Source organism: Athene noctua, chromosome 5, assembly GCF_965140245.1.
Source record: "Athene noctua chromosome 5, bAthNoc1.hap1.1, whole genome shotgun sequence".
Classification (NCBI taxonomy): Eukaryota; Metazoa; Chordata; class Aves; order Strigiformes; family Strigidae; genus Athene; species Athene noctua.
The window spans coordinates 45273672-45299012 of NC_134041.1; the positions used below are offsets into that span (position 1 = coordinate 45273672).

The following is a 25341-nucleotide window of genomic DNA, read 5'->3' on the forward strand; positions in this document are numbered from 1 at the left end:
AAGGCTGCGGGAAGGTGCAGGTTTCATGAGCACCAGCTGCTCCAGGGCCCAAGGGCTGCATGTGCCCTTTGGCTACACCAGATGTTTAGGGATGTGTAAAGACACACCTGAAAGCAGCCACGGGGTGGGAGGGGGGTTATGGCCGAGTTACCAATATGTGGCTGCTGGGTCTTGCTGCAGCCTGGTTGCTCTGCCAGGGGAAGTCGTGCTTCCTCTTTTCAAGTTTTCCACATAAGAAAAGTGGAAATTTCTTTGGGCACCAGGGTTGGTGGGTGGCTGCTAAACTGAGATCGGGCGAGGTGGGCTTAAACAGAGCCTTGCCCTCGGGGGGGAAGGCCGAGCCCACGTTAACCCAGGGAAGAGGGGACTGAGCAATGTCTCCTGTGCCCGGCTGTTACCTGGCGCTGGATCTCCTACCTCGCCCCTGCAGTGAGACAGTGAGAGCCCTTTGGGCCACACTTGCTGGAGGAGCCCGCGGACACGGGGATGGTGTCCGGGGCTGACGCAGCATCATTCGGCGGGGGGCGAGTTCCCCAGCGCCCTGCGGCCCGCTGCTGCCGTCCGATGGAGCTTTGGCAAAGGCAAAGCTCCCTCCAAGGAGGGGGGGGTGCTGCTGGGCGGTGCCCCGCCGTCCCCTCCGCGCCGTTTTTGCCGATCAGGAGCGTGTCCCGCCGGCCCGGCTGCGCCCTGCAGGGACAAGCACAGCAGACGGCGCTCCCGGCTTTGGTCTCCGTCCGACCCCAGCTCTGCCGGGCCGGGGGTGCCGGGACGTCCCCCCCGGGCCGGCAGCGCGGCCGCCACGTGGCGCCCGCGGCCGGGCCCGCCGCGCTGCCACCGCCCGCCCCCCGCTCCCCGCCGGACGGGGCGGGCCCTGCCCGCCGAGCGGGACCCCCGCGGGGCGGGGCTGGGCTGCGCGGGGCTGGCCCGGCTCGGCGCGGCGCGGCTCGGCTCGGCCGGACTTCGCTCTGCCCGACCGGCCCCGGCCCCGGCCGCCCATGGGGAGCGCGGCCCGGCGGCGGCCCGGCAGCAGGAGGCAGCGGAGAGGCTCCCCCGGCGGCCCCGCTCGCCCGTAGCCCGGCGGGGCATGCCAGGCCCCAGGATGCCGGCCTGGGGGATCCTGCCCGTCACGCTGCCAGCCTTCACCATCACCGGCATGTGGATCGTGTGAGTGCCGCGGGACGGCCCGGAGCCGCCGCCAGCTCCCCACCCCCCCGGCGGCGGGGACGGGGCCGCCCGGGCTGCGGGGCGGGATATTGCGGGGTGGGATGCTGCGGGATGCTTCAGCTTGGGACGCTGCGGGGCAGGGGCTTGCAGGACACCACTGGCCTCACATCATGTTGGGACGCTTCTTCATGTTCAGTCGCTCCCACACCCCCCTGCCCCCCCCAGTCACCCAGCGTGGTCACTTCGTCCCCTGCAGTGGTGCTGGCACGTGCCTCCCTCGCCTCGCACCCCTGACAACCCCTGGGATCGCATGTCCCTGCCCTGGTGACAGCGTGGCTGATGCTTACGCAGCGCAAGAATGGCCTTGGGAGCGATGCCACCAGCCCAGGTCCTGCAGCGCTAGGACTGTAACCACCACATGGGCACCCATCCCGTGTGGTCGATGGGTGGGAGGGCCAGGGGACATTTGTCCCTTGTGGTGGGGGCAGAGGATGTGTCACCTGGGTGAGCAGTACTAGCCCACCCTGCTGGTCCCTTCCCCAGGCCTTGGCTGTGGGACCTCAGCTGGTCACACAGGGCTGTCCTGCCCCAGCCCGTTGGCACCCCTGTGCCTCTACCACAGCAGTGGTGAGCACTGGATGAAGGTCTTTTCCCAAAGGCGCAGAGAGCCCCAGGATAGGTGATGGGACTTTTAGGGGTGTGGGATGGAGCAAATGTACCTATTATCATGCAGGTCGCTCTGAGAGCTTTCCCCCTGTGGTATCCCCTGTCTTTCTTCATGACGAAGCCAAATGCTGACCTTGGTGCAGGGAAGTTATGCTCCAAGTTTTTTCCATGGATACCTCACAAAGCCCTGGCTGCCTCCTGTAGGTGACCCTGTGGGGCAGATGCCCCTCCAGCCCAGAGCAGCACAGGAGGGAGGTGCTGCTCGTGGTCCTCACAGCCAGAGCTGCCCTGGGAGGGGCGTCTCGGGCCCTTTTTCTGGCCCCAAACATGTCCTGTAGCTGTCCGTTGGACACCGTGTCCCTCATCGATACGGTGGCAAGGTGAGGCGGGGCAGTTGGGTGCCCTGCTGGCCATGCCTGGGATGTAGAGCCGTGAGGGCGTACCGGGTGGGTGGGGGCACATCCTGCTGGGGGAGGGCAGTGCCGTTTGTGCTTCTTTTGGCTTATTGGCCCCTCCCAGGAGGGCACGGAGGGCTGGGACAGGGGCTGCATGCTTGGGGGAGACCTGTGCTGGGAAGCGGCTGGGTGAGGGGTCGGGGGGGGGGGGGGGGGCGATGCTCTTGGTGAATAGCCCTTGCGGTGGTCAGTGCTGCCCCTTGGTTCCCCCCAGCTGTCCTGCTCTTTGCCCCGGCACCTCTCTGCCGGGATCATCCTTTTTGCATGCTTGCTGTTAAGTGGCCTGCTCAGGCAGGAGAGGAGTTTCCTTACCAGTGTCAGGGCCTATTTTTAACCTGAGCCGTTTATGGCCGCTGGTGGCAGTGATTTGAACAGTGTAGTGCTGTCTGCTGCTGTGGCTGCCAGACAGGAGGGCTCCTTGCTGGCTGGGGGGGCATGGAACTGAGACCCCCATGGAGTTGAGCAGGATGCATGTCATGAACCCCTTGTTACACTGACCAAGGTGCAGGGCTGACTCCACAGTGAAATGGTCGATGGAGCTGATCTGCCCAAAATGCCCTGACAAAACACTGGCTACTTTTCCAGACTTTTTAGCTCCAGGCACTGGCTGGCCAGGGGCCAGAGGAAGCACGGCAGAGCCCAGCGGCCATCGGGTGACACCCAGCACAGCTGTGGGCTGGTGGAGAGCCCTGATGCCAGGGTGGGGGGGCTCTGTGTCAAAGCAGACTCCCAGAGCCTGAGGAGCATGGCAGCACGATGGGGAAGAGGCCTCGCAAGGAGCAGCCACAGCTGCAGCCACACTGAGCTGGATCAGGAGGCGACTCTCAGCGGGGATGGGGGTACCAGGCAGGGGGACCTGGTCCCAGCAAGCAGGACCTCCCTGGAGTGTGGGCTGCGCTCGTGCACTTGCTTTTCTTTTTGCTGCTTTGTAAAGCCAGGAGGTACTGCAGGGTGAGCGCTGGCCCCTGGCAGGCAGAGAGGGCTTGGACCCCCCACTCCTGCCACTGGTCCCTGGGGCAGGCCTAGGTGCTGGCTGGGAGGGGGGATGCAGGGAGGCACGTGGTTGCAGTAACCCCGGTTGTTGTCTCTCCCCCAGGTACGCCATGGCACTTTCCAACAACCACATCTGCCCTGTCCACAACTGGTAAGGCCTGGGGAGGTGGCAGGGGCCCTTTACCATAGACCACCTCTGTTAAAAGCCCTGCATGACCCACTTGAACTATGCCATACTGTGCTGGACCACTGGGGAGCAGAGGTCCCCCCTGCACCATCACCAAGCTGAAAGCAGGGTCGGGGGCCAGGCTGGCTCTGGCAGGGGGCTGGGAATGACAGGAGATGTGGAAGCATTATGGAAGGCAGAGCCACCTTCTTCCCCAGCAGGTATGGTGGTGACAGTGATAGGGCACTGTCACCCCAGGGCATGTGTCTCCTGTCCAACCTGCAAGTGGCTTTTGGGAGCAGAGCTGCTTGGGGACTAGCTGCTGGCAGGTTTGGGCCCTGTATTTGCAAAGCAGTGAGGATGCCAGGGCCAAGAAGAGCTATCAAAAGCCACCCTCCCTCCCCCGCCCAGGCTTGCCTGCGGTTACAGCTGCTCCGGTGAACAGTCCAGCCCTGCTGCAAACCAAAGCAGGCAGGGAGAAGGAGGCCATTGAAAAAACACAGCATGGAGAAAGTATGAAAATAAATGGTCAGGGAATTACAGACAGCCATGTGTCTCCATGGAAAAGGTTGAGGCTTACTTGTTGGAGGCTAAATCTGGCAGTGCCAGGGGGACAGGAACAGTCCTGCGACACCCGGCCACCCCGCAGGCAGAGCTGCCTGCAACACCCTGGGATAGGGGAAGAGTCACAGGAGAGGCAAAAGCTGGGAAAAAAACCCTGTTTGCTCTCTTGGCAACTTCTTCTACAGGGTTTTTGGCTTGTTGTGTCTCAGATATCTGCCCAGAAAAAAGTTGTTAGTTTAATTTTTGCCGGAGTGTTTGAAGGAGAAGGAGGAAAAAAAAAAAACCCACTGCCATTTCCTGCCTGATGGCTGATTCTGCCCTGGGAAGAATGTGTGTGTTGGGTTGTCTCTGCCGCACAGCCAACCCTTAATGATGAATAATGCTTCCCGGCCTCGGGCTGCTCACTTTAAACAAAATAATAATAAAAAAAAATCCCAAACCAAACACGGCCCCAAGAGCAGCCCTTGAGGAGGCCGTGGGGCTCCACGCTTGGCGGTTGGAAAACAAAGCCACCAGTAAAGGAGGAGACTGAAAAAACACCAGAGCCCAGCCCAGCCCTTTCCAAAAACGCTTTTTTAACCATGCACTTGCTGAGTGGCTGGAGGCGGCTGGTGGACAGCCTGGGCCAGGGGCAGGGCAGCCCTGGCCCCACCACAGCTCCTGTCCGTGCTATGGAGCTGGGGGTATCTGAGGGGGCCCCTTGGGTCACAGGGCTTTGGTCTCCCTGCTTGCAGGGTGGGGAGGGGGCCCCGCTTAGCTGTGCCAGGCAGAGGTCCCAGGTGCCTGAGTGGTGCTGCAGCAAAGGGGCACCCAAAAACCTCCCACAAGTGTGTGCCAGCTCCCGGCAGAGCCAGGAGGGTGATGGGTCATGTACTGCAGGGGGAAATTTGGTTACCATTGCAGGCAGCAGCTGTGGTACCCGAAGGTGTCTCAGGCTGATAACAGCTCTGGATCCCCAGGCTTGCAGGATCCGTGGCCGCAGGAGGCACTTCCAGGGCTGTGTGGTGGTTGTGGGCAGCAGATCCCTGCCCAGCCCAGCGGCGCTGGGGGCTGCTAACAGGCCCCAGAGGGATGCCCTGACACTGTATTGGGCTCCCCAAGGCAGCCTGGGGGCTTGCTCCTGTCACGTCCTCCCCTCAGGCAGCTCCCTCCCTCCCAGGCAGGCTGGCACTGTCCTGCAGTGCTTATGGCCATGGGGGCTGTTTCCCGTTCAGCTCGGCATCCCCGCCTTGCCCGTGCAAGCCCAGAGCTGTCAGCGGCTGCATGCCCGGCTGCACCCGTGCACCCACCCCGGGGATTTGTGGCTGGGCTGGCACACGGGTGCTCCTGCTCTTGCCTGGGGCTTGGGGCTGCAAGAACCCCTGAGCGCAGTCCCCTGGCCCATGCACCCAGTGGGTGCGTGCAGTCCCCACCCCGCCATGGCCTCTCCCTCGCAGGCAGGGACTCCGGGTGGGCAGCAGAGCCAGCAGGCAGGGGACAGGCTGTGGAAACCCAGCCGTGATGCTCCCAGAGGACCCTGTTGGGCACTGGGTCACTCCCTGGAGGGGCTTGTCACCAGAGAGCAGGCACATCCCTGGGGTTGGGCTGTGCTTGCTGGGGAGCAACTCTGCTGCCCTTGCAGGGCCTGTGGGCAGGAGGCAGGAGGGTCCCAGGCAGCAGCTCGGCTCTCCTAGCCTGTCCCTTTTCTCCTGGCAGGAATTACAATCAATCGTGCGGTGTGGACGGCCCTGTCTCCTGCTGCACGCTGGACCATATCCCCCTTGTCAGGTGAGCAGCTGCAGGGTGGGATGTGGGGCCAGCCAGGCGTCAGAGCCCCCCTGGGGCAACCCAGGAGTGTGTCCTGGGGAGGGGGCAAGCGCTGCACCCCAGTGCCCCCCGGCTGAAGGCTCCCCGGGCCTTGCCTTGTCCCTGCAGCAAGTGTGGCACCCTGCCTCCCGAGAGCTGCTTCTTCAGCCTCATCTGCAGCCTGGGCTCCTTCATGGGTAAGTGCCCGCTGCCAGGGGAGCAGGAGCTGGGCGCCCTGCAGTGCTCGCCCCTCAGCGGGGGGTAGGGGTGGGTGGGGGAGGGCACATGTGGCAGTAGCATGTGACGGGGCTATGTCTTCCCTCCCACAGTCATACTGGTGGGGCTACTGCGGTACGCCCACCTCCTGGAACGCCTTGGGCCATCTCTCCTCAACACTCTGGGGCTGGCCACTGGCTGGGTCTGTGCTGCTGGTCTCACCATGGTCGGCAACTTCCAGGTAAGGCATCTCCTCTGGGTGTCCCCAGGTGTAGGGGAGGCAGGAGGGGGCCTTGGCTGGAGCGGGGCAGTGGCAGCGCTCAGCAGTGTAGGATTTGGAGTGGTTGTTTTGGTCCAGCACCCCTATCCATGCACTCCTTCACCTCCACCGGGTGCTGTGCTTCCCCAGGTGCTGGGACACATCTTGGCTTATGCACTTATAGTTTTGGGTCCTGATTAAGCTGCTGGGTTTGGTTTAACCCTAATGAGAGACCCTATGTACGGTCTGTACCCTCCATGGGTGCATGACCCCACACAGGCTGGGACATGCCAGCGGGGCAGAGGAGCCCCAGCCAAGCTGCTGATGCTCCCGCTGCCCGGCTGTCCCGATGTGGGTGTTTGCTGCCCCGGGGGCGATGCCAGGAAACCCGGCAGAGCCAGTGCTCACAGGGTGTGGAGCAGCCCGGGGCTTGGCGGCACTCACCCCCACGCCTGCACTGCCAGGCACCGGCCTCCCGGCAGCTGCCTGCCCTCTGCCTGCAGCAGCCGGTCCCTTCTGCTTGGCAGGAGGCCGCTGCCGGCGCCACCCCCCTGGGAGAAGCTTCGCTGGCCCTGATCCCCTTGTCCCCCTGCCATGGCTCAGCGGCTCTGCTGAAGGCAGGGCTGTGACCCCTGGGAGGGGGTGCAGGCAGCCCCAGAGGCTGCTCAGGGCGGAGGGCAGCCCCTGCTCCATGCCCCTGGGCATGGCAGGGCTGTCGGCCCAAGGGGCTCAGGAACTACCACCCCACAGATGAAAGAAACAGAAGCACTTTGAGATCCCAGTAGCAGACGATGCGTCCAAATCTGCTCTTCAGCCAGGAGTCGGGCACAGGGCGAGCTGCGTGGACCCACTCCTGGCACTGCTTGCACCCCTGCCTGGCACAAACCCACCCCCTGGCGCAGAGCTGTGCTGGGGGAGCGTCCCAGGGTGCTGGCACCGATGGTTTCTCCCCTGCAGGTGGATCACGCCAAGGTGTTGCACTACATCGGGGCAGGGGTGGCCTTTCCTACCAGCATGCTCTTCCTGCTCCTGCAGTCCATCCTCACCTACCGCATGGCCAAAACCCGTGGGCAGTACTGGACCGGCCACTTACGTAGCATCCTCACCGCTGTGGCCTTTCTCACCCTTGTCTTCAGTATCCTTCTGAAGGGTGTGGGAGGAGATGTGGGCTGAGCTGGTGAAAGGTGGTCCTTGTGGGAGGTATGCGCCCCACATCCTCCATCTTTTGGTCTGGCAGTGAGGCATGGTGCCAGCAGAGGGGTTGGGTAGGGGCCTAAGGACAGGCAGCTCGATGCAGGTGTAGGCTGGAGGAGTAGCAGTATTGGGCCGAGGAGGGCAAGGGACACTGGTGGGCATCTCCTGAGGCGCTGGGGTGCCCCAAACGAGCCCTGCCCTGGCTGCTGCGGCCCAGTTCTGCCACTACTGCAGGTTCCAGCCCCACACCTTGCAGAGTGGAAGGGCTGTTTAATTGTTTTGGGTTTTTTTTTAATAAGACAAAGGTATGTCAAGCCCTTGGCAATGCAAAGACCATCTGAGTTACTTGTATGGTGAAAACTGAGTACAAAAGTGCTCTGTGCAGGTGCCAGGTGGGCATGTGGCAGCTCCTCTGCCAGCTGGGGCTCAACAACACCCGCCAGCCAACCTCCCTGTGGGACTTAGGAGGGCTTGGTGAACAGGCGCTGGGGTCTGCAAACACCATGCTGGGGAGAAAGGGCACGGCAGCAGGCGGAGCGGGGCTGGAAGAATGGTCCCGAGTGTGTGGCTGGAGAGACAGGGGCTTATTTGGGACTGAGGTTAGGGATAAATTAGGAAACAAGGTGGTTATTGGGCAAGAACGGGAAAAAGCATGCAGAGTCCATGGGTCCCAAAGAGGCTGGCTGGGGTCTGGCCAAAGTGAACAGCACAGGAGGAGCCTGGAGGTTGCTGGCAGGCCTGGGACGGGCCAGAGGGTCCCACTGTGTCACTGCAGCAGGCAGGCAGGCCAGTCAAGGAGCTGGGAAGGGCAGGAGTGCTGGGGGGCTGTGCCAGCTGGGAGGGACGGGCAGGGCATGTAAGGACAAGGGAGATGGGACTGGTGCCTGTCTGCCCATGGCCAAGCTGCCCTGTAAGCACTGGGTATTGGAAGTGGGAAGGCAGAGAACTGTGGTGGAAATGGTGTGGAGAAAGGGCTGGGACCCCTCCTGGTGGGATGTGGGGAGTGAGCAGAGGGCTCTACTCTTCACAGGTCTGGTCCCTGCCTCTCTGGCTTTCTCAGGTCTTGCTTTCGCTGGCAGAAAGCAGAGCAGTGCTAAAGGCTTCACCTGGAGGTCTGGGGGATGTACCTGCCTTCTCCCCTCACCCTTGGTGGCTCTGGCAGTAGGTTTCCCTAGAGATCCCCAGTGGGGATGAGAGGAGTATAAAGAAGCAGCAACAGGACCTGGAGGAGAGGGAGTGGGCCCCCCCTGGTGTGAGCCAGCCAGCAGCGCAGATGGACGGGGGGTTGCTGTGAAGCTGAGGAGGAGGCAAAGGGTGTGGACAGGGTGAGGCAGCTGGGCACCCAGCTTGCCCTGAGGGCTGCAGCCTGAGCTTCCCCTGCCCCAGCCTCTTCAGAAAATCCCGGCCTGGCATCAGTCCCATGATTTATCGAGGCTGGTTTGGGTACACGTACCACTACCTCACCTGTGCTGAGGCCCTCCTGGTGCTGGGAGAAGCATGTGGGCTTTCTTAGTTTTAGGGCTTGTGGTGTGTTTCCTGCCGAGGGGGGCTGCTCAAGGCCACCCCAGCATAGTGGCAGTGGGATGTGGTCCTCCGTGGGGTGGTGGGGTCCACCTGTGCTTTCCTTGACGGGAATGCCCTCAGGCGGTGTGTTCTTCATCCAGGAGAGCTTTGTGCTGCAGCACGTGGCTGCCCTGTGCGAGTGGATGTTCATCATCGATGTTCTGGTCTTCTATGGCACCTTCACCTTTGAGTTTGGGGCCATCTCCACAGATACCTTCCTGGTCCTGCTGAAAGCCAGCCGAGCCCCCAAAAGTTACAAGGGCGAGAGCAGCGTGTCCAGCGCAGCCCACATCCACAGCCATGCGGAGGGCCTGGCTATGGCCTGACCCCCACGGGAGGCAGGCTCATGGTGGGGACTCCCAAATCAGGCTCTGTCAGTGACTCCCCTGCCTTGAATGTCTCTGAGACCCCAGCTGCCTCGGGGTGCGTGTGGGCATGTGTGTGCACGCGTGGGTGTGCAGCGCCCTCTCCTCCTGGTGGGAGCTGCAGCTAAGGCTCCTTGAGCAAATGATGTCCACTGCAGGAGCTGCCCCTTCCCTGCCCGCAAGGTTTGGGGTCACTACTGGGGTGCAGAGATGCCAGCTGGGTGCTGCTATTGGCAGAGCTGGGATCTGCCCCTGAGCCTCAAGGGTTCCCCATCTAAGTTGGGGGCTGTCACAGGCAATCATATAGAGGCCCCCTTCTGTAAGGGATGTGGGGGAACAGGGGGCTCACCCTCCCCTCACCACACAAGCCTGGTGTGCTGGGGAGGGGGGGTTGCCACTTCTCCCTCCTCCACAGCCACAGAGATAGGGTTCAGCAGAGCAAGACTTGCAGCTGGCCTCTGTGACTGTGAGAGGAGTCAAAAACCCAAAGTGCCTTTTCCCTTCCTTGGGAGGTGATAACAGTGCCAGTCTGCACCCCCAGTGAGGGTGGCAGCAGGGGGTCTCTCCCTGCCAGCCCAGGGAGGGGTGGTGCCTTGCACTGCTGCAGGATGACACCAGCAGTGCCGGTTGGAGTGCACTGGCCCTCGCTGCTCAGGGCCTTCCATGCCTCCAGCCAATGACTTTCCCACATTTTTTCAACTCGGAGGAGAATTGCTGATGCATTTCCACGCTCCCCAGTGGTCAGCTAGGTTAGGAAATGGGTCTCTGTGTTTACTGTCCCACTGGGGATGTCCTGCAAACACAGCGCCCGCAGAGCAGCGGATTTCCCCTCCATAGCGCTGCCAACCCAAGCTGTCCCAGTGGGGAGCCTGTGTGCCCCAGCCCCAGTCTCCCAGCCCGGGGGTGGGTTACTGCCAGCCCTCTACCTGGGGAGCGCAGGCACAGAGAGGGGAAGCATTTCTGTAGGAACAGGGGAAGCCCGTGCCCCCTTCTGCTGGAACTCCCAAATCCGTCCTCTGGTGCCTTCCCCAGGGCTCAGCCCCGCCAGCGCCGGCCTGCTGAGAGCCCGTCCCGCTCAGCCCCAGCCTCCCCGGGCTGAGCCCCAGCCTGGGGCGGCCTGGGCAGGGTGCTGGGGTGGAGGGGGTGGGATGTAGAGGGGGATGAATGCATCTGTATGTGTGTGTGTCTGTGTATATAGATCTACATATATATACATCTATATATAAATTTCCCTTGTCCCTGGAGAGGGGCAGGTGCTGCTGCTATGTGCATTGATCAGGTTGGGCTTCCTGACTTGCCCACCTTTTCAAAATCCGCCTATAAATCCACCAGTATATGTAGTTCGAAGAGGAGCATTTCTGACTTTCATATCTAATATATGTTTAAAAATATATATATATAAAGAGAGAACAGTGAATTTACAATAATAAAAGTGAAAATCAGACGAGGGTGAGGCAGACCATCCTTCCCCGCAGCACAGGACTGGGGTAGCAACAGACTTTGGGGCCAGGGTCCAAAGGGACGGGGGACGCGGGGTCCTGCGGGTCTCGGGGGACAGCGGCGACCCCGGGGCTCTGTTCCCTGCTCCGAGCGTCAGGCAGGTGGAGGAGAAGCGCTTTCACCCGGGACGCAGCAGCTGGAGCCGCACGTCCCGTCCCACGCGGGGGTCCCCCGGCCCCCCCTGCCGTTGTCCCCGCCGGGGCGGAGCCGGGCCCGGGAAGCCCCGGGAGGCGGAGCCGGGCCGGGACTTTCCCGGGGCCGGGGCCGGGGCGAGGCGGCCGGGCCGGGGCCGGGGCCGGGGCCGGGGCTGGAGGTAAGCGGCCGGGGTGGGCCGGGCGCCGAGCCGGCCGCCCCGGAGGCAGGCGGGGGGGGCAGCCCAGGGGGGCAGCCCAGGGGTGGCCGGGCCCCCGGGGCCGGGGTGAGCGCGGCTGTGCCCGGCCCGGGGGGTCGCTGGGCCCGGGGCGTCGCTGCCGGCTCCCGCGCTCCGCCCCGGCTGAGCCCCGCAGCCCTCGCGCGGGGCTGGCGGCTGCCGGTGTGTGCGGACCCCCGAGGGGAGGCAGCTGGGCGAGAGGTTTAAAGTCCCGGTGCCGTCCCTGCTGAGGGGTCTGCAGCGGGCGGCCCTCGGCAGGTCCTGGCCTCCCGCTCGCCACGGCAGCCACGCCGGTCCCGGGCTGCCTCTCTCTCGGGCGGCTCGGGGGCTACCCGCAGGCAGAGTGAAACCAGGGAGAGAGAAACAGCAAGCGCCTGGCTGGCGCTGAGAGGGGTTTTTGAGGGTGCACAGCTCTACAAGTGGGGCCGATCGTTCATAACACAACTGCACAGCAGCTGGTTTAAAGGCCCTAGAGGAGGAAACCAGATCAGTGGGTGGCTGGGGTTTGCCAAAACCGACTTGATAGCCACGATGAGAGTAAAGGGATTTTGTGCACAGATACAAAAGGCTTCAATGCTCAAGGGCAGGCTGGTAGGGAGGGGAAGGCTTGGACAGCTTTCAGGGAGAGGGGATTTGTCTCTGCCATGGTTGCAGGTCAAGGACTCGGTTTCCAGGAAGGACCTCAGAACAAAGTCCCTGTGAATGCTGCACGAGAGGGACTCAGCAGCCTCTTGCCAGACCCTTGCCAGTAGCTGTTGGGACTCCTGGGATGAAGCAGAGTGCAGAAACCGAAGTCAAGCATTAAGGGCCATCATTTGCAGGCATTAGCAGGCCCCAGGGGAAAGAAAACTTTAGAGAACAGTATGTTGGAGGAGCAGCCAGCTGGGTGGCTGCAACACGACTGCTGTACACAAGGGCAGCTCCGAGCAGAGCTGTGCCGCTTCCGTTTCTGGAGTGCCTTTTCCTATGGCTGCTAAACACTCCCGCCACAGACAGATGAACAGACGTTTCCCTCCTGCCTGCAGGGCATTGGCTCTGCAAGTCAGCCAGTTGTCACGGGAGGAAAGAAAATAGCACCTGCATTACTAGGTCACGTTCAAGGAGCTGCAGACATGGAAGAACGGCTTTAGCTTGTACTGCCTGGCAGCGGCTGGCCCTTAATTGAAGCAGTCTGGCTGGCACAGGGAGGCTGCGCCACATAGCAAGGGTGCCGTGGCAATGCTGCGTTCCGGGGCAGGGAGCTGGTGCTGCTCTGGGCAGTGCATCAGAGTTGGGTTGCTGCTCTTTACCCCATTCCCAACAATGCCCAGAGGATCCTTCCTGAGCCCTAGGAAGACTTGAAGACAGGGAGGAATTAGCCCAGCAAAGGGCAACTGAAGTGTGTTTGCAAGCCCAGGGCCTTGGCCAGGCACACTGGGTGCCACAGAGCAGGATGCTAGTGATGGCAGGAGGGGGAGAGATGGTCCCCTTCTGGGATGTGTGGCGGATAAAAGCCAAATGTGCTACACTCCCAAGGGAAGCCTAGGGGCCTAAAGGGTACAGCTGCTCAGCATAGGAGGCAGGACTTAGCTCTAGAGCAGGTCTAAGGTTGCCTGAGGTTGCTCTTCCAGGAACAAGGAAGCAGGTGACAATGCTCCAGCTCTGCTCAATGAACAAGGTGGGTTTCCTCTAAAGCACACTGCACAAGTGTGCAGGCATACAGCCAGCAACCTCCCAAGTGAGCCAGAGCTGCGCGGGCTGGGGAGACACAGGCACAACCCCGTGATATTCCTTAGTCATGCTGTTTGCTGCAACGAGTGGAAGTGTCTGGGGCAGCAATGAGTGAGCTGTAAAAAGCTCTCTAGAGGGGATGGAGCTGATGGCACTGGAGAAGGGGAGCTGTTCTGTTCAAGGGACACAATCTGTTCTTCTCCAGCATCTTTGGGCCTGGGCTCCCCAGACAGGCTCAGCAGTTAGGGTTTGAGGTGGCTGTTCTCAGCACACTGAGGAGGATGTTTGTCCCCTCCTTCACCTCTCTGGGAAATCTGTGCCAGCAGATGAGGTGGCTGGCTGGTTGTGGCAGGCTGAGGCTGCCCAGGCAGGATGTCCAGTGGGATCCTGACAGCAGGCAGTGCGTGCTGCTTCCCACAGGCCAGGGAGTTGTGTCCATGCTCCCAGACTTTCAGAAGCCCCTGCAGAACGCAGGAGAGAGGTCACGCCTCAATCTGCAGTGCTAGATCTCTACCTTCACCCTCCTTGCACTCCCCGCTGCACCTGCAGGTCCCTCGGAGCCCACATCCTGGGCTGCACCACTGTCTGGGCTGCATTCCTCGAGCAGGCTGGGCAGGGGCTGCCAGAGCTCAGCTGGGCTCAGGTGGCAGGCCAGCCGGGGAAAACCTCAGGCCTGGGGCCACAGGGCAGCCCCTTTGGAGGACTTGAGTGGCTGGAAAATCTACTTGAAAAGGCTCTTCTCAGCTTCTGAAGAATATGAGTCACGCACGGGTTGAACAATCCCCTTCCTTCCCCTCTTCTCCCACACACCCAAAATCCCCTGAGTGAGACCTGCAGCAACCACTGATTCAGAAATTCATGGTATGAGGGCACTGTGGAGTCAGATACTTTTTTTTTTTCTTCTTCTTTTTTTTCTTTCCATTGCTTAGCGAGAAGAAATGTGGAGCAGGAGAGGGTGCCTGGAGGCTCTGCTCTGATCCTGCCTATTTGCTAGAAGTCTCCAGTGGTTTCCTGCAGTCAGGCAGACCTTGACCCCAGCGGGACACCTGTCTGTGGCAGCCAGCAGTCTCAGTGGCGATGCTGGGTCTGGACGGGTTGCTGAGACCAGCCTCTTCCTCCCCGGTGAGTAGGAGGCTGCGAGCGCTGCGGGTGGCAGGGAAGGGGCCCTGCTGCCGCAGTGCCTCGCTGGGGTCGGCGGGGAGCATGCAGCATCAGGCACTGGGGAGGCGGAGGATGCTCCCACAGGGGGCTCTGGAGCTCCTGCTCCTGCTTTGAAATCAGATGCTTCCTAGTGGGAAAAAGGGAATGCGAACGTGGACAGCAAATGCCTCCTTGGGCCGCCTCCATGGGAAGGATGCAGGGGCTGCTGTGTGAGTGGAAACTGGGGGAGTGGGAAAGCACCCCTTTGGGTACCTGGCAAGGGGTTACCACACGCTGGCTTCGGTCTGCAGAGTCCTGGAAAGCTTCCCCCGGACAGGAGGGAGACAGCAGGCTTTGGGGCAGCTGCTCCTCTTTGGGTCCAGGGGGGCTTGGAGCAGACATCCCTGTGCCAGAAGTGCCTCGTCAAGGTAACATGGTGCGGGGTGGAGACCTGGAAGGCCCCAGAGGCTGCTGCCGAGCTTTGTGGCACGGTCGGGGTGGTTTCAGCCACGCTGTGCTGCAGGTCTTGGTGGGAAAGGGTGAGATGGTTGGACTGGCGCCCGAAGCGGGGCAGGCGGCCGGGGAGGGCGGGGGGCAAACCCCTCCGTGCTCCCGGGGGGAAACTCGGGACCTTGGGGCGCTCCCGCGGTGCCAGGAAGCGCCCAAGCGAGAGCAGTCGGGGGAGGCGGGCGGGCGGGCGCCGGGATTTCCAGCCCGCCCGGAGCCCGAAGCCCAAAACTCCCAGGCGGGGAGGAGACGGCCCGTCCCACCGCCCCGGCCCGGGCCGGGGGAGCCACCGGCGAGGGCAGGAGCGGCCGGTCCCCGGGCCTTGCCGAGCGGAGCCGCGCCGGTGCCCGGGCCGTGCCGCGGCGGGGCGGGGCGGGGCGGTGACGCGCGGGCCCGTCATTTCCCGGCTCGGCGGGGTTTCTAGGGACTTTCCGGAGCGGCGGTGCCTTCCTGCCGCCGCCGGTCCCCGCTCACCCCGCGCTCTCCCCGCAGGCCGGCGGCCGGCCCCGCGCAGACATGGACGAGCAGTTCCAGCCCGTGAGTGCGGCAGGGCTCGGCCCGGCCCCGGGGGGGGCGTCTGTGGGAGGGGAGAGGCGCCTGAGCCCAGGGGGGGGGTGGGAGATGGGGGTCTGCGCCTGCCCCCGGGCTGGGCAGTAGGGGGTCTGCAGGTGCCACTGGGGTGGGAGGTGGGGGGTCTGTGTCCGCCCCCAGGGTGAGCAATAGAGTTCTGCAGCTGCCGTTAGGGTGGGAGATGGTGGGGGGTCTGTGCCTGTCTCCGGGGTGTGAGATGGGGGGGGTCTGTGTCTGCCCCCAAGGTGGGAAAAGGGGGTCTGCTGCTGCCCCCAGTGGTGAGCAATGAGAGTCCACACCTGCCCACCCCTCTTCCCCGGGAGGGACAGGGGATCTCTGCCTGCCCTCCTCTGCCCCAAGGTGGGCAGTGGGGGTCTGTGCCAGACTGGCCTCCGCCCAGGGTGGGAGATGGGGGTCTGTACCTGCCCCTCAGGGCAGTCGGGGGTTCCAGCCCCAACACACATCACACTCATCATTTCTCCCATCACCCAGTGCCTGGATGGGATTGACTACGACGACTTCAATTTCGGCTCCCACATGATGGAGCAGAAGGAGCCCGTGATAGAGACCGGTAAGGGCCCCTCTGGCTGTGCCCTCACGGGGGTCCCCGGCTGCAGCGGGGTTTCCCGGCAGGCTGACTCACACCTTGTAGTTCCCAGCAGCACCATGGGCTGTGTCCCCACTGTGGGTTGGCTGGGAATCCCTGCCCCGTGGCATCAGGATGGAGACTGTTCGGTCTGGCCCCACTGCTCAGTCTACCAGGGACTTGAGGCTGGGCTGTGATGGGTCCCCAGGTGCTCCCTGAGTGCCAGAGCATCCTCTGGCCCTTCCCTCCTCTTGCTGCTGCTTTGACCACTGCTCCTGGCTGGGCTCTGACAGCACAGAGGCTGGGGGCCCTGAGGACCCCCATGGGACAGACAGGGGTCACCTCACCTTCAGCACCATCCCCAGCATCCTTACTGGGAGCACTCACCTTGGTTATCTTGTGTTTCTCACCGGTGTCTTTCCTCTCTGTCCTGCAGTGGAAGGTCCCTACCTTGTCATCATCGAGCAGCCAAAACAGGTAAGGATATCGCCCAGGTCAGGGCAGGTGTAGGTGTCACCCCCTGGTCTCATGGCGTCAGGATTGGGCCACCCTTGGCTGACCCCCTCTTTGCCTCTGCAGCGGGGGTTCCGGTTTCGGTACGGCTGTGAGGGCCCTTCACATGGGGGGCTGCCAGGAGCATCCAGTGAGAAGGGGCGCAAGACCTATCCTACCGTCAAGGTGAGCGCTGCTCTGGGGAGGGGAATGGGCAGCGTCTTCAGCTGGTGTGCACCTGGGAGGGTGCCTTGAAGAAAGGACAGGAAATGTATATTAAGCTCTGTGTGTCTTGTGGCACTGGAGGGATGGGAGAGCTGCAGCAGGAGGGGGAGGGATAGCAGGGATTTGCAAGCTCTGGGGGTCTTGTACCTGACTCTCATCTCCTTTCGGTGCACAGATCTGCAACTACACAGGGATGGCCCGGATTGAAGTGGACCTGGTGACGCACAGTGACCCTCCCCGCGTGCATGCCCACAGCCTGGTGGGCAAGCAATGCAACGAGGCTGGCAATTGTGTCGCGATTGTGGGACCCAAGGACATGACGGCTCAGTACGTGTGAGGGACACCTGGGGTGGCCTCTTGCCTATGCAGGGCGTCTAGGGGTCTGGCTGCATCTTATGAGGTGGGGAGAAGAGGGGGGTCAGTGTATCCAGGAGCTGGGTTTGCTGGATGGGGCCGGGAGTGGGTTTAGACAAGGTGATCAGCACAGATCTGTCCCCTGAGCATTTTGCCCAGCTCTGGGTCTAGCATGTGCAGTTTGTTTTGGGCTTTTGTTCTCACGTTGCAGCTCCTCAGCTTTGCAGATGACTTCTGTAGCCAGCCTAAGTTGCGGGGTTATTCAGCAACTGCTGCAGTTGCTCTTACAAATCCAGCCCTGGCTGCTGACTCAGGCTGGTCCCATTTGCATCCCTCTGGCCTCCAGCCCTCCTGGTCCTCCCTTTTGGACTTGTCACCTCTGGGAGCCTGGAGTCTCCCAGCCACCTCTGAGTTTTTCTCCCTCTGTGGTTACTCTTTTTATGTTGACCACCCGCTACCCTAGCAGTACCACTCTGTGCTTTGCTCAGCTCCTTCCTGGTCACAGGAGCCCATGTGCCCGCCTGGTCAGCTGCTCCCAGACTTGGTGCTCCCAGATCTTAGCGGGATCCCTCTTCTCCTCCAGGTTCAGCAATCTGGGTGTACTCCATGTCACCAAGAAGAATATGATGGAGATCATGAAGGAAAAGCTGAAGCAGCAGAAGATGCGTAACAGGAGCCATCTGCTGACCGGTGAGGACAGCCTGGAGGCTCAGTGGGACACGGCACCCCAGGATGACAGTTGGGGGGCTGGGATTAGCATGGGGCTGGGGGGGCGGGTGGGGGGACCTGGAACCCCATCCCCTCACCTAGTCTAACAGTATCTCCCCCTGCCCTGGCAGATGCAGAGCTGCGTGAGATCGAGCTAGAGGCCAAGGAGCTGAAGAAAGTGATGGACCTGAGCATTGTGCGGTTGCGCTTCACCGCCTACCTCCGTGACAGCAGCGGGAATTTCACGCTGGCCCTCCAGCCCGTCATCTCGGACCCCATCCATGACAGCAGTGAGCATGGGGCCAGGCTGGAGAGGGGATGGGGCAGGACAGGGTAAGGAGGTGGGGGGTGCTCTGTCTGCCACAGTGGCTCCCAATGCCTTCTCTCTCTGCAGAGTCCCCAGGAGCTTCCAACCTGAAGATCTCACGTATGGATAAGACAGCAGGCTCTGTGCGGGGAGGGGATGAGGTCTACTTGCTGTGTGATAAAGTTCAGAAAGGTAAATGCTATTCCCTCCAGCCGAAACCTTCCAGAGAGGCTGTGGCAGGAGAGATCCAGGGCCCCTGGGTGGCTGGGGGTCGGTGTCCCTGGAGCCTGGCTGAGGCAGGGAGACAGGTGATGCCAGCGCCCTTTCTCTCCCCAGATGACATCGAGGTGCGTTTCTATGAGGATGACGAGAACGGCTGGCAGGCCTTTGGGGACTTCTCCCCCACTGATGTGCACAAGCAGGTATGGGGGAGATGGGGGGTGTTCTGCCCTACCCGGAGGCAAGTAAGTGCCCTGTGGGGTGGGGGAACCCTGTCCCCAGCTCTGAGCAGGAGCAGGACCCATGTGCATCTGTCCTGCCCACAGTACGCCATTGTCTTCCGCACGCCCCCCTACCACAAGCCCAAGATCGACCGTCCCGTCACCGTCTTCCTGCAGCTGAAGCGGAAGCGGGGGGGTGACGTGAGTGACTCCAAGCAGTTCACCTACTACCCCGTGGTGGAAGGTGAGCACACCCCAGGCAGGTCGGCGTGCACCCCGCCGCCGGGGCTGCCCCTCACCCCACTGCCCCTCTCTCCCTGCAGATAAGGAAGAAGTGGAGAGGAAGCGCAAGAAAGTCCTGCCTCAGTTTCCCCAGCACTTTGGTGGGGGTTCACACATGGGGGGTGCCGGCGGGGGTGCCGGGGGCTTCGGCTCTGGAGGAGGTGAGTGGGGATGCCTCTTCCCCCTCCCTGCTTGGGTGGCCGCGGTCTGGTCCTGGGAGCTCCCTGCTCCCCTCTGGCCTCACCTGCCCTCTCCCTTGCTCTGTAGGCGGGAACCTCAGCTTCCCCTACTCCACCGGGCTGGCCTACAACAGCATCTACTCACCCGGCCCTCACCCCGTGGGGGGCTACCAGGGGGGTGTGCAGATGAAGGGCCCTGAGGCAGTGGGGCCTGGGAGCGACAGGCAGGCGCCTGCGGAAAGCACATACTGCAAGGAGCTTCAGAAGCACGGTAGGTGGGAGCTGGGCTGGAGCGAGGGCTGGGGGACATTGCTCGGGAGAAGTGGCTCAGGTTGGGGACCTTTTGGGGCCGGGTGCTGTTTACCTCCACTCCTGGGGGAGGTGCAGGAGGGTGGATCGAGCTGCTGCTTCTGTCAGTGATGTCCTGCTTTGTCCCCCAGCCCAGCTCTGCCACCTGTGGATGCTGGCGCTGGCCCGTCGCAATGCCCATGCCCTGCTCGACTACTCGGTCACTGCCGACCCCCGCATGCTGCTGGCGGTCCAGAGGCACCTGGCCGCATCGCAGGATGAGAATGGAGACACGTGAGCGTAGGAGGGGTTGGGGGGGAGAGGGTGGGAGCCTTGTTGGCTGTCAGAGCCATTAGGGGGCTCTGGGGGGTGGGAGGTGGCAGGGAGGACCTAGAGAAGCATGGAGCTGAGCCAGGGACCATCCGATTCTCTCTGCAGGCCTTTGCACCTTGCTATTATCCATGAGCAGACAGCTGTGATCAAGCAGCTGATCGAGGTCATTGTTAGCATCCCCAGCCAGCAGATCATCAACATCTCCAACAACCTGCAGCAGGTACATGTTTCCCAGGGCAGCTGGTTCTCTGCTACCTGGGGCTTGCTCCCATTTCCTGACCCCAGAGGTTCCTGTTGCTGCTCCTGCTGAGGGGAGGCTGCAGGGCTGTGCATGGTACAGCCATGCTGGCAAAGACTGGTGCAGGACTCTGCTCCTCTTGCGAGTGCTGCAGAGGGGGTGCTGCTGTCCCGCAGACACCACTGCATCTGGCAGTCATCACCAAGCAGCCCCAAGTGGTCCAGCTCCTGCTGCAAGCCCGTGCCGACCCCACCTTGCTGGACCGCTACGGCAATTCCCTGCTGCACCTAGCACTCCAGGCTGGCGATGAAGAGATGCTCAGGACGCTGCTGGCTCACCTGGGCTCAGCTGCCCCTTACCTGCTTCGCTTGCCCAATTTTCATGGTGAGTGGGGCTGGGAGACAATGGGCAGGAACCCAGCCATGTTGTCGTGGGCTCGGCTGGAGACCTGCTGAGCCTCTACCCCTGTTGCAGGCCTCCTGCCTGTGCACTTGGCTGTGAAGGCAAAGAGTTTGGCCTGCTTGGACTTGCTGGTCAGGAAGGGAGCGGATGTGAACGCGATGGAAAGGCAGGGCGGGAGGAACCCTCTGCACCTGGCCGTGGAGATGGAGAACCTGAACATGGCCACCCACCTGGTGAAGAAGGTATGAGGGGAGGCTGGTGGGTTGGTGGCTGTAGGATGGAGTGCAGCCTCCTACAGGGCCCTGGCAGAAGCAGGGGGTTCCCCTATGGTCTTGGGGTGACAGGGGCAGGGAGGTCAGCACCCAGGCAGCACATCCTCAGTCTTGTGCCTTTCTCCGTAGCTGGGAGCAGATGTTAACAGCCGGACTTTCGCTGGGAACACCCCGCTGCACCTGGCTGCTGGCCTGGGCTCGCCCACCCTCACCAAACTGCTCCTCAAAGCTGGTAAGGCACTGTCCTCCCTCCTCTCCCTTCACTTCCCCACAGCCTCGGCTGCCCGTGCTGGGGCATGCCTGGGCACAGGGCAGACCTCTGGGCCACTTTCCTCTTCGGGGCTCAGTCCACTCTTCCCTGACAGGGGCAGATGTGCTGTGTGAGAATGACGAGCCCATGAGCCCGTCTTCATCAGAGGCCAGCAGTGACACAGACGCCGACCCTGAGGAGCAGGAGCTGGCCATGGAGCTGGGGGAGCCGGCCCCAGCCATGGAGCACAGCACCAACTCTGAGCCTGCCGCGCAGGGACATGGGCAGACAGGGCACAGGCAGCGCCACTGCCACACGCCCCTGGACCTGACCCGCAGCCAGAAGGTGCATGCTGTGGTAGGACAAACCCCCCGAGAGTGTTTCTGTGGGGGCCGCAGCATAAATGGGGCAGAGCTCCAGGAGATGCTCCTGAGAGGATGCCCGTGCCCTTCCCTGCCCTGGGGAGAGCTGTGGCAGGGGAAGGCAAGGAGGAGTTGGCTGGTGCTTTGGGGGATGCTGACATCTGTGTATGTCTGCAGGTGCGGGAGATCCTGCTGCAGGCCTCCCAGCAGGGCACCGAGGCAGAGCTGCCCACTGCCCCCCGGCCAGGTGAGGAGCCCCTCTTCCCCCGAAAGCACTGCACCCGGGCAGGGGAGCACCCTCATGCAGCGAGGACGGGCGGTGTGTGATGGGGGCACCTCTTCCACACAGGGAAGGTCTTGTCGCTGGACAGTGAGGCGCTGCAGGGGTTGGAGCGGCTGCTGAACCAGGACTGCAGTGGGTCAGACTGGATCGAGCTGGCCAAGCGCCTGGGGCTCTGCAGCCTGGTGGAGACCTACAAGGACACCCCCTCGCCCAGTGTCAGCCTCCTGCGCAGTTATGAGGTCAGTGCGTGGCCAGGGTGCCCCCATCCCCACTGCCTGTCCCGCCACCAGCCCCACTCAGTGCCCTCTCTCCACAGCTGGCAGGGGGCAGCCTGGGGGGGCTGCTGGAGGCGCTGGACTCCATGGGGCTCCACAAGGCTGTGAGGATGCTCCACAAAACCGAGGCGCTGGATAAGCTGCAAAGCACAGGTATGGGGAGTGAGGGGCTGGGGTGTGGGAGGGGTGTCCCTGCTGGCCCCCCTATTGCTGACCACCCAGAGCTTGCTTTGCAGAGCTGAAGGAAGACAGCGCCTATGGCAGTGAGTCGGTGGAGGAGGAGCAGGCACCCACGCTGGCCCTGAAGCCGGGGCCAGGGAGTGAGTTACCCCACAGCCAGCAACCGCAGGTGCACTGAGGGGCCAGCAGCACCCTCACCCTGCCCTACCCTGCCCACACAAGTGCCTTCTGGACTTGGGGTCTGACTGCCTGGACTCAGGGGGATAGGATGCAGCCAGCTCCTGCCCTTCTCTGCTCGTATTTAATGGTCCCTTTTCTGAATAAAGGGACAGTTTCCATTAGCCTTTGCCCTCCCTCTCTCCAGCCCCAGCCCTGAATGGGAAGGCACTAACTCCCCTGAACCCTGTATGGGGCTGGGAGCCTGGCAGCAAGGAGGCAGCCGCCAGCCCCCTCAGCATCCCTCTATGCCAGGGCTGTCCCCAACTGTGGGGGAGAAACCACAGCGCACACAAGAAGTGAAGAGCAAGTTTTACTTCAGTAACTGAGAGAAGCTGTACAAAGGTTTTTCTCCACCCCCCCCACCCCACCTCCCCTGCGAGCTGCCTGGGGCAAGGGTGGATTTTTTTTTTTTATTTTTTTTTTTTTTCAATAGACTCAAAAGAGCAGAATAAAAAGTTTGTCACATTCGCAAAGTCAGTGCTGAAACCAGCCAGGTCCTGGGGGGCCGAGAACACGAGAACAGCGTGCGTGCTAGCCCCCCCCCCACAGCCCTTCCAGTCCCCAGACCCCTCCCTCCCTGGGCATCCTGGGCACTCCTGTGGCCACGCTTCACCACTGGCACCCTGCTTCAGACGAGCATCCTCCAGCCCCCCGGGGTGGTGGGGGGCTGCCCCAGCTGGCCCCTCACCCAGGCAAGGAGGGAGCCTGTGGCCAAGGAAGGTGCTGTACGACGGCTGCTGAGCACCAGGACCTCACAGTGTTGCGGACCAGGCTTTGCTGACAGGCTCCAATGCCCCAGCTATACACTGGTGAAGTGGCATGGGAAGGAAAGCTGGCTCCGGCCCGCACCAGCGCCCTGGCTTCAGGGGCACGTCCCCCACCTCGAAGTACTTACATGCTGCTGCCCAACATGTCCTGGGTACGATGCTCATGCCCAGGCGGTGCAAATGGAGCCAGTCCAGACCACAGGGGGGGTCATGAAGCACCAATGCATCAGCCCCCAGTGCAGCCACCAGTTCAGAAATGGGTGCTGCTATCCCAGGGCTGCCTCCTCGGTGCCAGCAGCCACAGGGCTGTCTCTCTCTGCAGGCCTGCTGGTGCCAGAGCCGGGCTGGGTCACAGGCAGCAGCACAGGCAGGAACCCATGCTCAGTTTGCTGGGGGGGCACTGGGTCACCCCGTAAGTCCATGTAAAAACCTCCTCCCCACAGAGTGCAGTGCCTACAGGACACGGCTGGGTTTCTGGTTTTGTTTTTTTTAAACAGTCCCCAAAAAGCATCAAAAGTAGCCCCAAAAAATCCTCCCTGGTGGTCAGCTCGATCTGGTACTAAAAAGTGCAAAACTGTATCACAAAAACCGTTCAAAAGTTGTAAGAAAGCAGGGAGGGTGCAGAGGTGGCTGGGGTGGCAGGGAGGGGGCCAGGTGCCATTGCATTGGCTCCCCTGGCCACCAACCCCAGGAGAGGGGACAGGCCAGGGCTGGCCCCCTCCTGTCTGCCCCCCATGGCACAAAGGAGCTGGAGGAGAGGTGGCCACTGGCTTTGTTTTGCTGTGTTTTTGTAGGTTTTTTTGGTTTGGTTTGGTTTTTTAACCACTGAAGAATTGAGCCCAGTGGGTGGGTTTCAATTATCCCCCTTCCCAGGGCTGGGGAAGGGGTCCTGCAGCCAAGCACAGGACAGAGGGGCAGGAACGGATCTGATGGGGCCGACAGTGTGGGCAGCTCCCATGGGCAAGGACCAGGGACTGTCCTGCTCCGCCACCGTCTCTGGTGGAGGGGCCACAACCCTGCATGGCTGGTGCTGGCAGCCGGGGAAGGGCTGTCACACCCCCATCTTGTGCCGCAGACAGACAGACTCATGCAGGGTCTCAGTGGGCACATGGCCTCCACCCCAGCACCAGGGTGGGCAGGAACAGAGCTGCAGCACGGGTGGCTGATGCCCCTCGCTTACGACTTCTGGGGGTGGCCAGGGGGCTGGCGGCCGGTGCGTTCTGAGACGTTGCGCTTCACCTTGGTGGCTGTGCCGGAGGGCTCTGCATTGAGTGAGGAGCTGGAGTGGGATTTTTTCAGGCCATCGTCCTCCCCACTTGCTGCATCAAAGAGGGTGGACTCGAAGGCTGCCAGGTCCTCAGAGCCAGCCTTCAGTTTGGCCCGCAGCAGCATGGCGTAGGTGCCATAGCGGGATTTCTGGGGGCACAGTGCAGCAGAGAACAGGGTTGGCAAGCTGGGCACTGCCCCTCAGCCAGCATCCCAGGGTAGGAGGGGGGATGCATGTGGTCCCTCCACCCCAGCCAGAATCCCAGGGAAGGGCGGATGCTTGTGGTTCCAGGCCATGGCAGTGGCACAGTGCAATTAAGCTGATGGGGATGGGGCAGGTCCCATCATTCTGGATGGCCAAGCAGGCAGGGGGGCTGGGGGCAGGGAGGGGGGACTCGCAGCTCACCTCAAACTCCAGGTACTCTTCTTTCTGCTTCAGCTCCTCGTACTCCTTGCCCTTCACCTTTTTCTCAGGCAGCGAGGAGCGATGCTCCAGCAGCTCTGCTGACATTGTCTTGAACTTGGTCTCGTGACTCTTCACCTGCTCTTCCTGGGAAAGGGAGGCACCATGTCAGTGCCCCATTCTGCCCTCTGCTCTGCCCCCCGGCAGTGTGAGCCCACCAGGGTGAGAACAGGTTTTTCCCCTCCTAGGTACAGCCAGGATCTCAGCTTCTGTTCCTTTCTTTTAAATGGCAGGCAAAATCACAGGCCCTTGGGGGCAATCTGCTCCTGCCTCATGGGGGGCTGGCTGCAGTCTTAAAGCAGAATTTAATCCCCTCTAAAACTAGGTTGGTGGTTTTTTTTAATCCTTTCTGCTCTATGAATAACTGCCCTGGCATGTACGAGTGCCAGCTAATCCCCCTGTCCGGTCGCCTTTCAAGGTCCTGGCCCTGGCAGGACCCTGCAAGCTGTGATGGGGGACCACGTTCTCCATGGTCTGACTCCATGGCCTGTCTCCTGTCCCCGCTGCCAGGAACAAGTCCTCACTGTCTACCCACAACCTCATCACCCCCTTGTTCCATGTCTCCCTGGCCATGCTCCCTCGGCCATGCACCCCACTGGGAGGCAGCTGGGTGTGTGGCATCACATAGTTCCCGCCACAGGGAATAGTGCCACCAGCAGATGCAGGGGGTCTGTCCCATGCTCCTGGCCCACCTGGGACAGCCTGGTGCAGGAGCTGGGCAGCAGCGGGCGGCTGAACTTCTTCTGGGAGCCGATGGCTGCAGGGAAAGGGGGCGCAGAGAACATGGCTGCCACCACATTGATGCGCGTGATCCACGAGTGCATCTGTTCAGGGTTCCTGGAGAGAAAGGCCAAACCACAAATGGGCTCTAAGTAGCACTGTCTGTATCACAGGCAGAGGGACCTGCCCTGCAGACAAGACCCGGGTCCCCCAGGCCTGGTCCTGGCCAGCCATGGCACCTGGGGCTCTGCCTCCAGCAACTC

The 25341-nt window shown here is 62.0% G+C and overlaps 3 protein-coding genes across 9 annotated transcripts in view; 2 read left to right on the forward strand and 1 right to left on the reverse strand.

The window, feature by feature from the left end:
* Positions 1 to 939: 939 nt before the first annotated feature.
* On the forward strand, positions 940 to 10825 carry TMEM150A (transmembrane protein 150A). Of its 2 annotated transcripts, none has more exons than XM_074907324.1 (7): positions 940 to 1164; positions 3382 to 3429; positions 5704 to 5775; positions 5923 to 5990; positions 6123 to 6250; positions 7226 to 7403; positions 9107 to 10825. In XM_074907324.1, the coding sequence occupies exons 1-7, from the start codon at positions 1085 to 1087 to the stop codon at positions 9349 to 9351; spliced, it is 819 nt and encodes a 272-aa protein (XP_074763425.1). In that variant the 5' UTR covers positions 940 to 1084; the 3' UTR covers positions 9352 to 10825. The 2 variants fall into 2 exon arrangements, with proteins under 2 accessions (XP_074763425.1, XP_074763424.1); XM_074907323.1 differs by lacking the exon at positions 940 to 1164 and adding an exon at positions 2804 to 3236.
* A 307-nt stretch (positions 10826 to 11132) lies between these two features.
* On the forward strand, positions 11133 to 21982 carry NFKB2 (nuclear factor kappa B subunit 2). Of its 3 annotated transcripts, none has more exons than XM_074907313.1 (24): positions 11133 to 11203; positions 13900 to 14092; positions 15110 to 15154; positions 15680 to 15758; positions 16210 to 16250; positions 16353 to 16451; positions 16666 to 16817; positions 17428 to 17534; positions 17684 to 17842; positions 17947 to 18051; positions 18196 to 18281; positions 18405 to 18543; positions 18623 to 18742; positions 18849 to 19031; positions 19201 to 19342; positions 19487 to 19601; positions 19796 to 20003; positions 20094 to 20263; positions 20423 to 20525; positions 20659 to 20900; positions 21083 to 21152; positions 21255 to 21427; positions 21505 to 21616; positions 21700 to 21982. In XM_074907313.1, the coding sequence occupies exons 2-24, from the start codon at positions 14048 to 14050 to the stop codon at positions 21819 to 21821; spliced, it is 2817 nt and encodes a 938-aa protein (XP_074763414.1). In that variant the 5' UTR covers positions 11133 to 11203; positions 13900 to 14047; the 3' UTR covers positions 21822 to 21982. The 3 variants fall into 3 exon arrangements, with proteins under 3 accessions (XP_074763414.1, XP_074763415.1, XP_074763416.1); XM_074907314.1 differs by having other exon boundaries at positions 20659 to 20888; XM_074907315.1 differs by lacking the exons at positions 11133 to 11203; positions 13900 to 14092 and adding an exon at positions 14521 to 14538.
* A 437-nt stretch (positions 21983 to 22419) lies between these two features.
* PSD (pleckstrin and Sec7 domain containing) overlaps positions 22420 to 25341 on the reverse strand; it is a 48788-nt gene continuing 45866 nt past the window's right edge. For 3 of the 4 annotated variants that reach the window (XM_074907309.1, XM_074907310.1, XM_074907308.1), the window contains 3 exons: positions 25051 to 25195; positions 24302 to 24445; positions 22421 to 24045 (listed from right to left, as the gene is read on the reverse strand). In XM_074907309.1, the coding sequence (XP_074763410.1) occupies positions 23806 to 24045; positions 24302 to 24445; positions 25051 to 25195 (529 nt within the window). In that variant the 3' untranslated portion in view covers positions 22421 to 23805. Of the gene's footprint in view, positions 24046 to 24301; positions 24446 to 25050; positions 25196 to 25341 lie in introns of all 4 variants that reach the window. The other variant, XM_074907312.1, reaches the window with a different exon arrangement.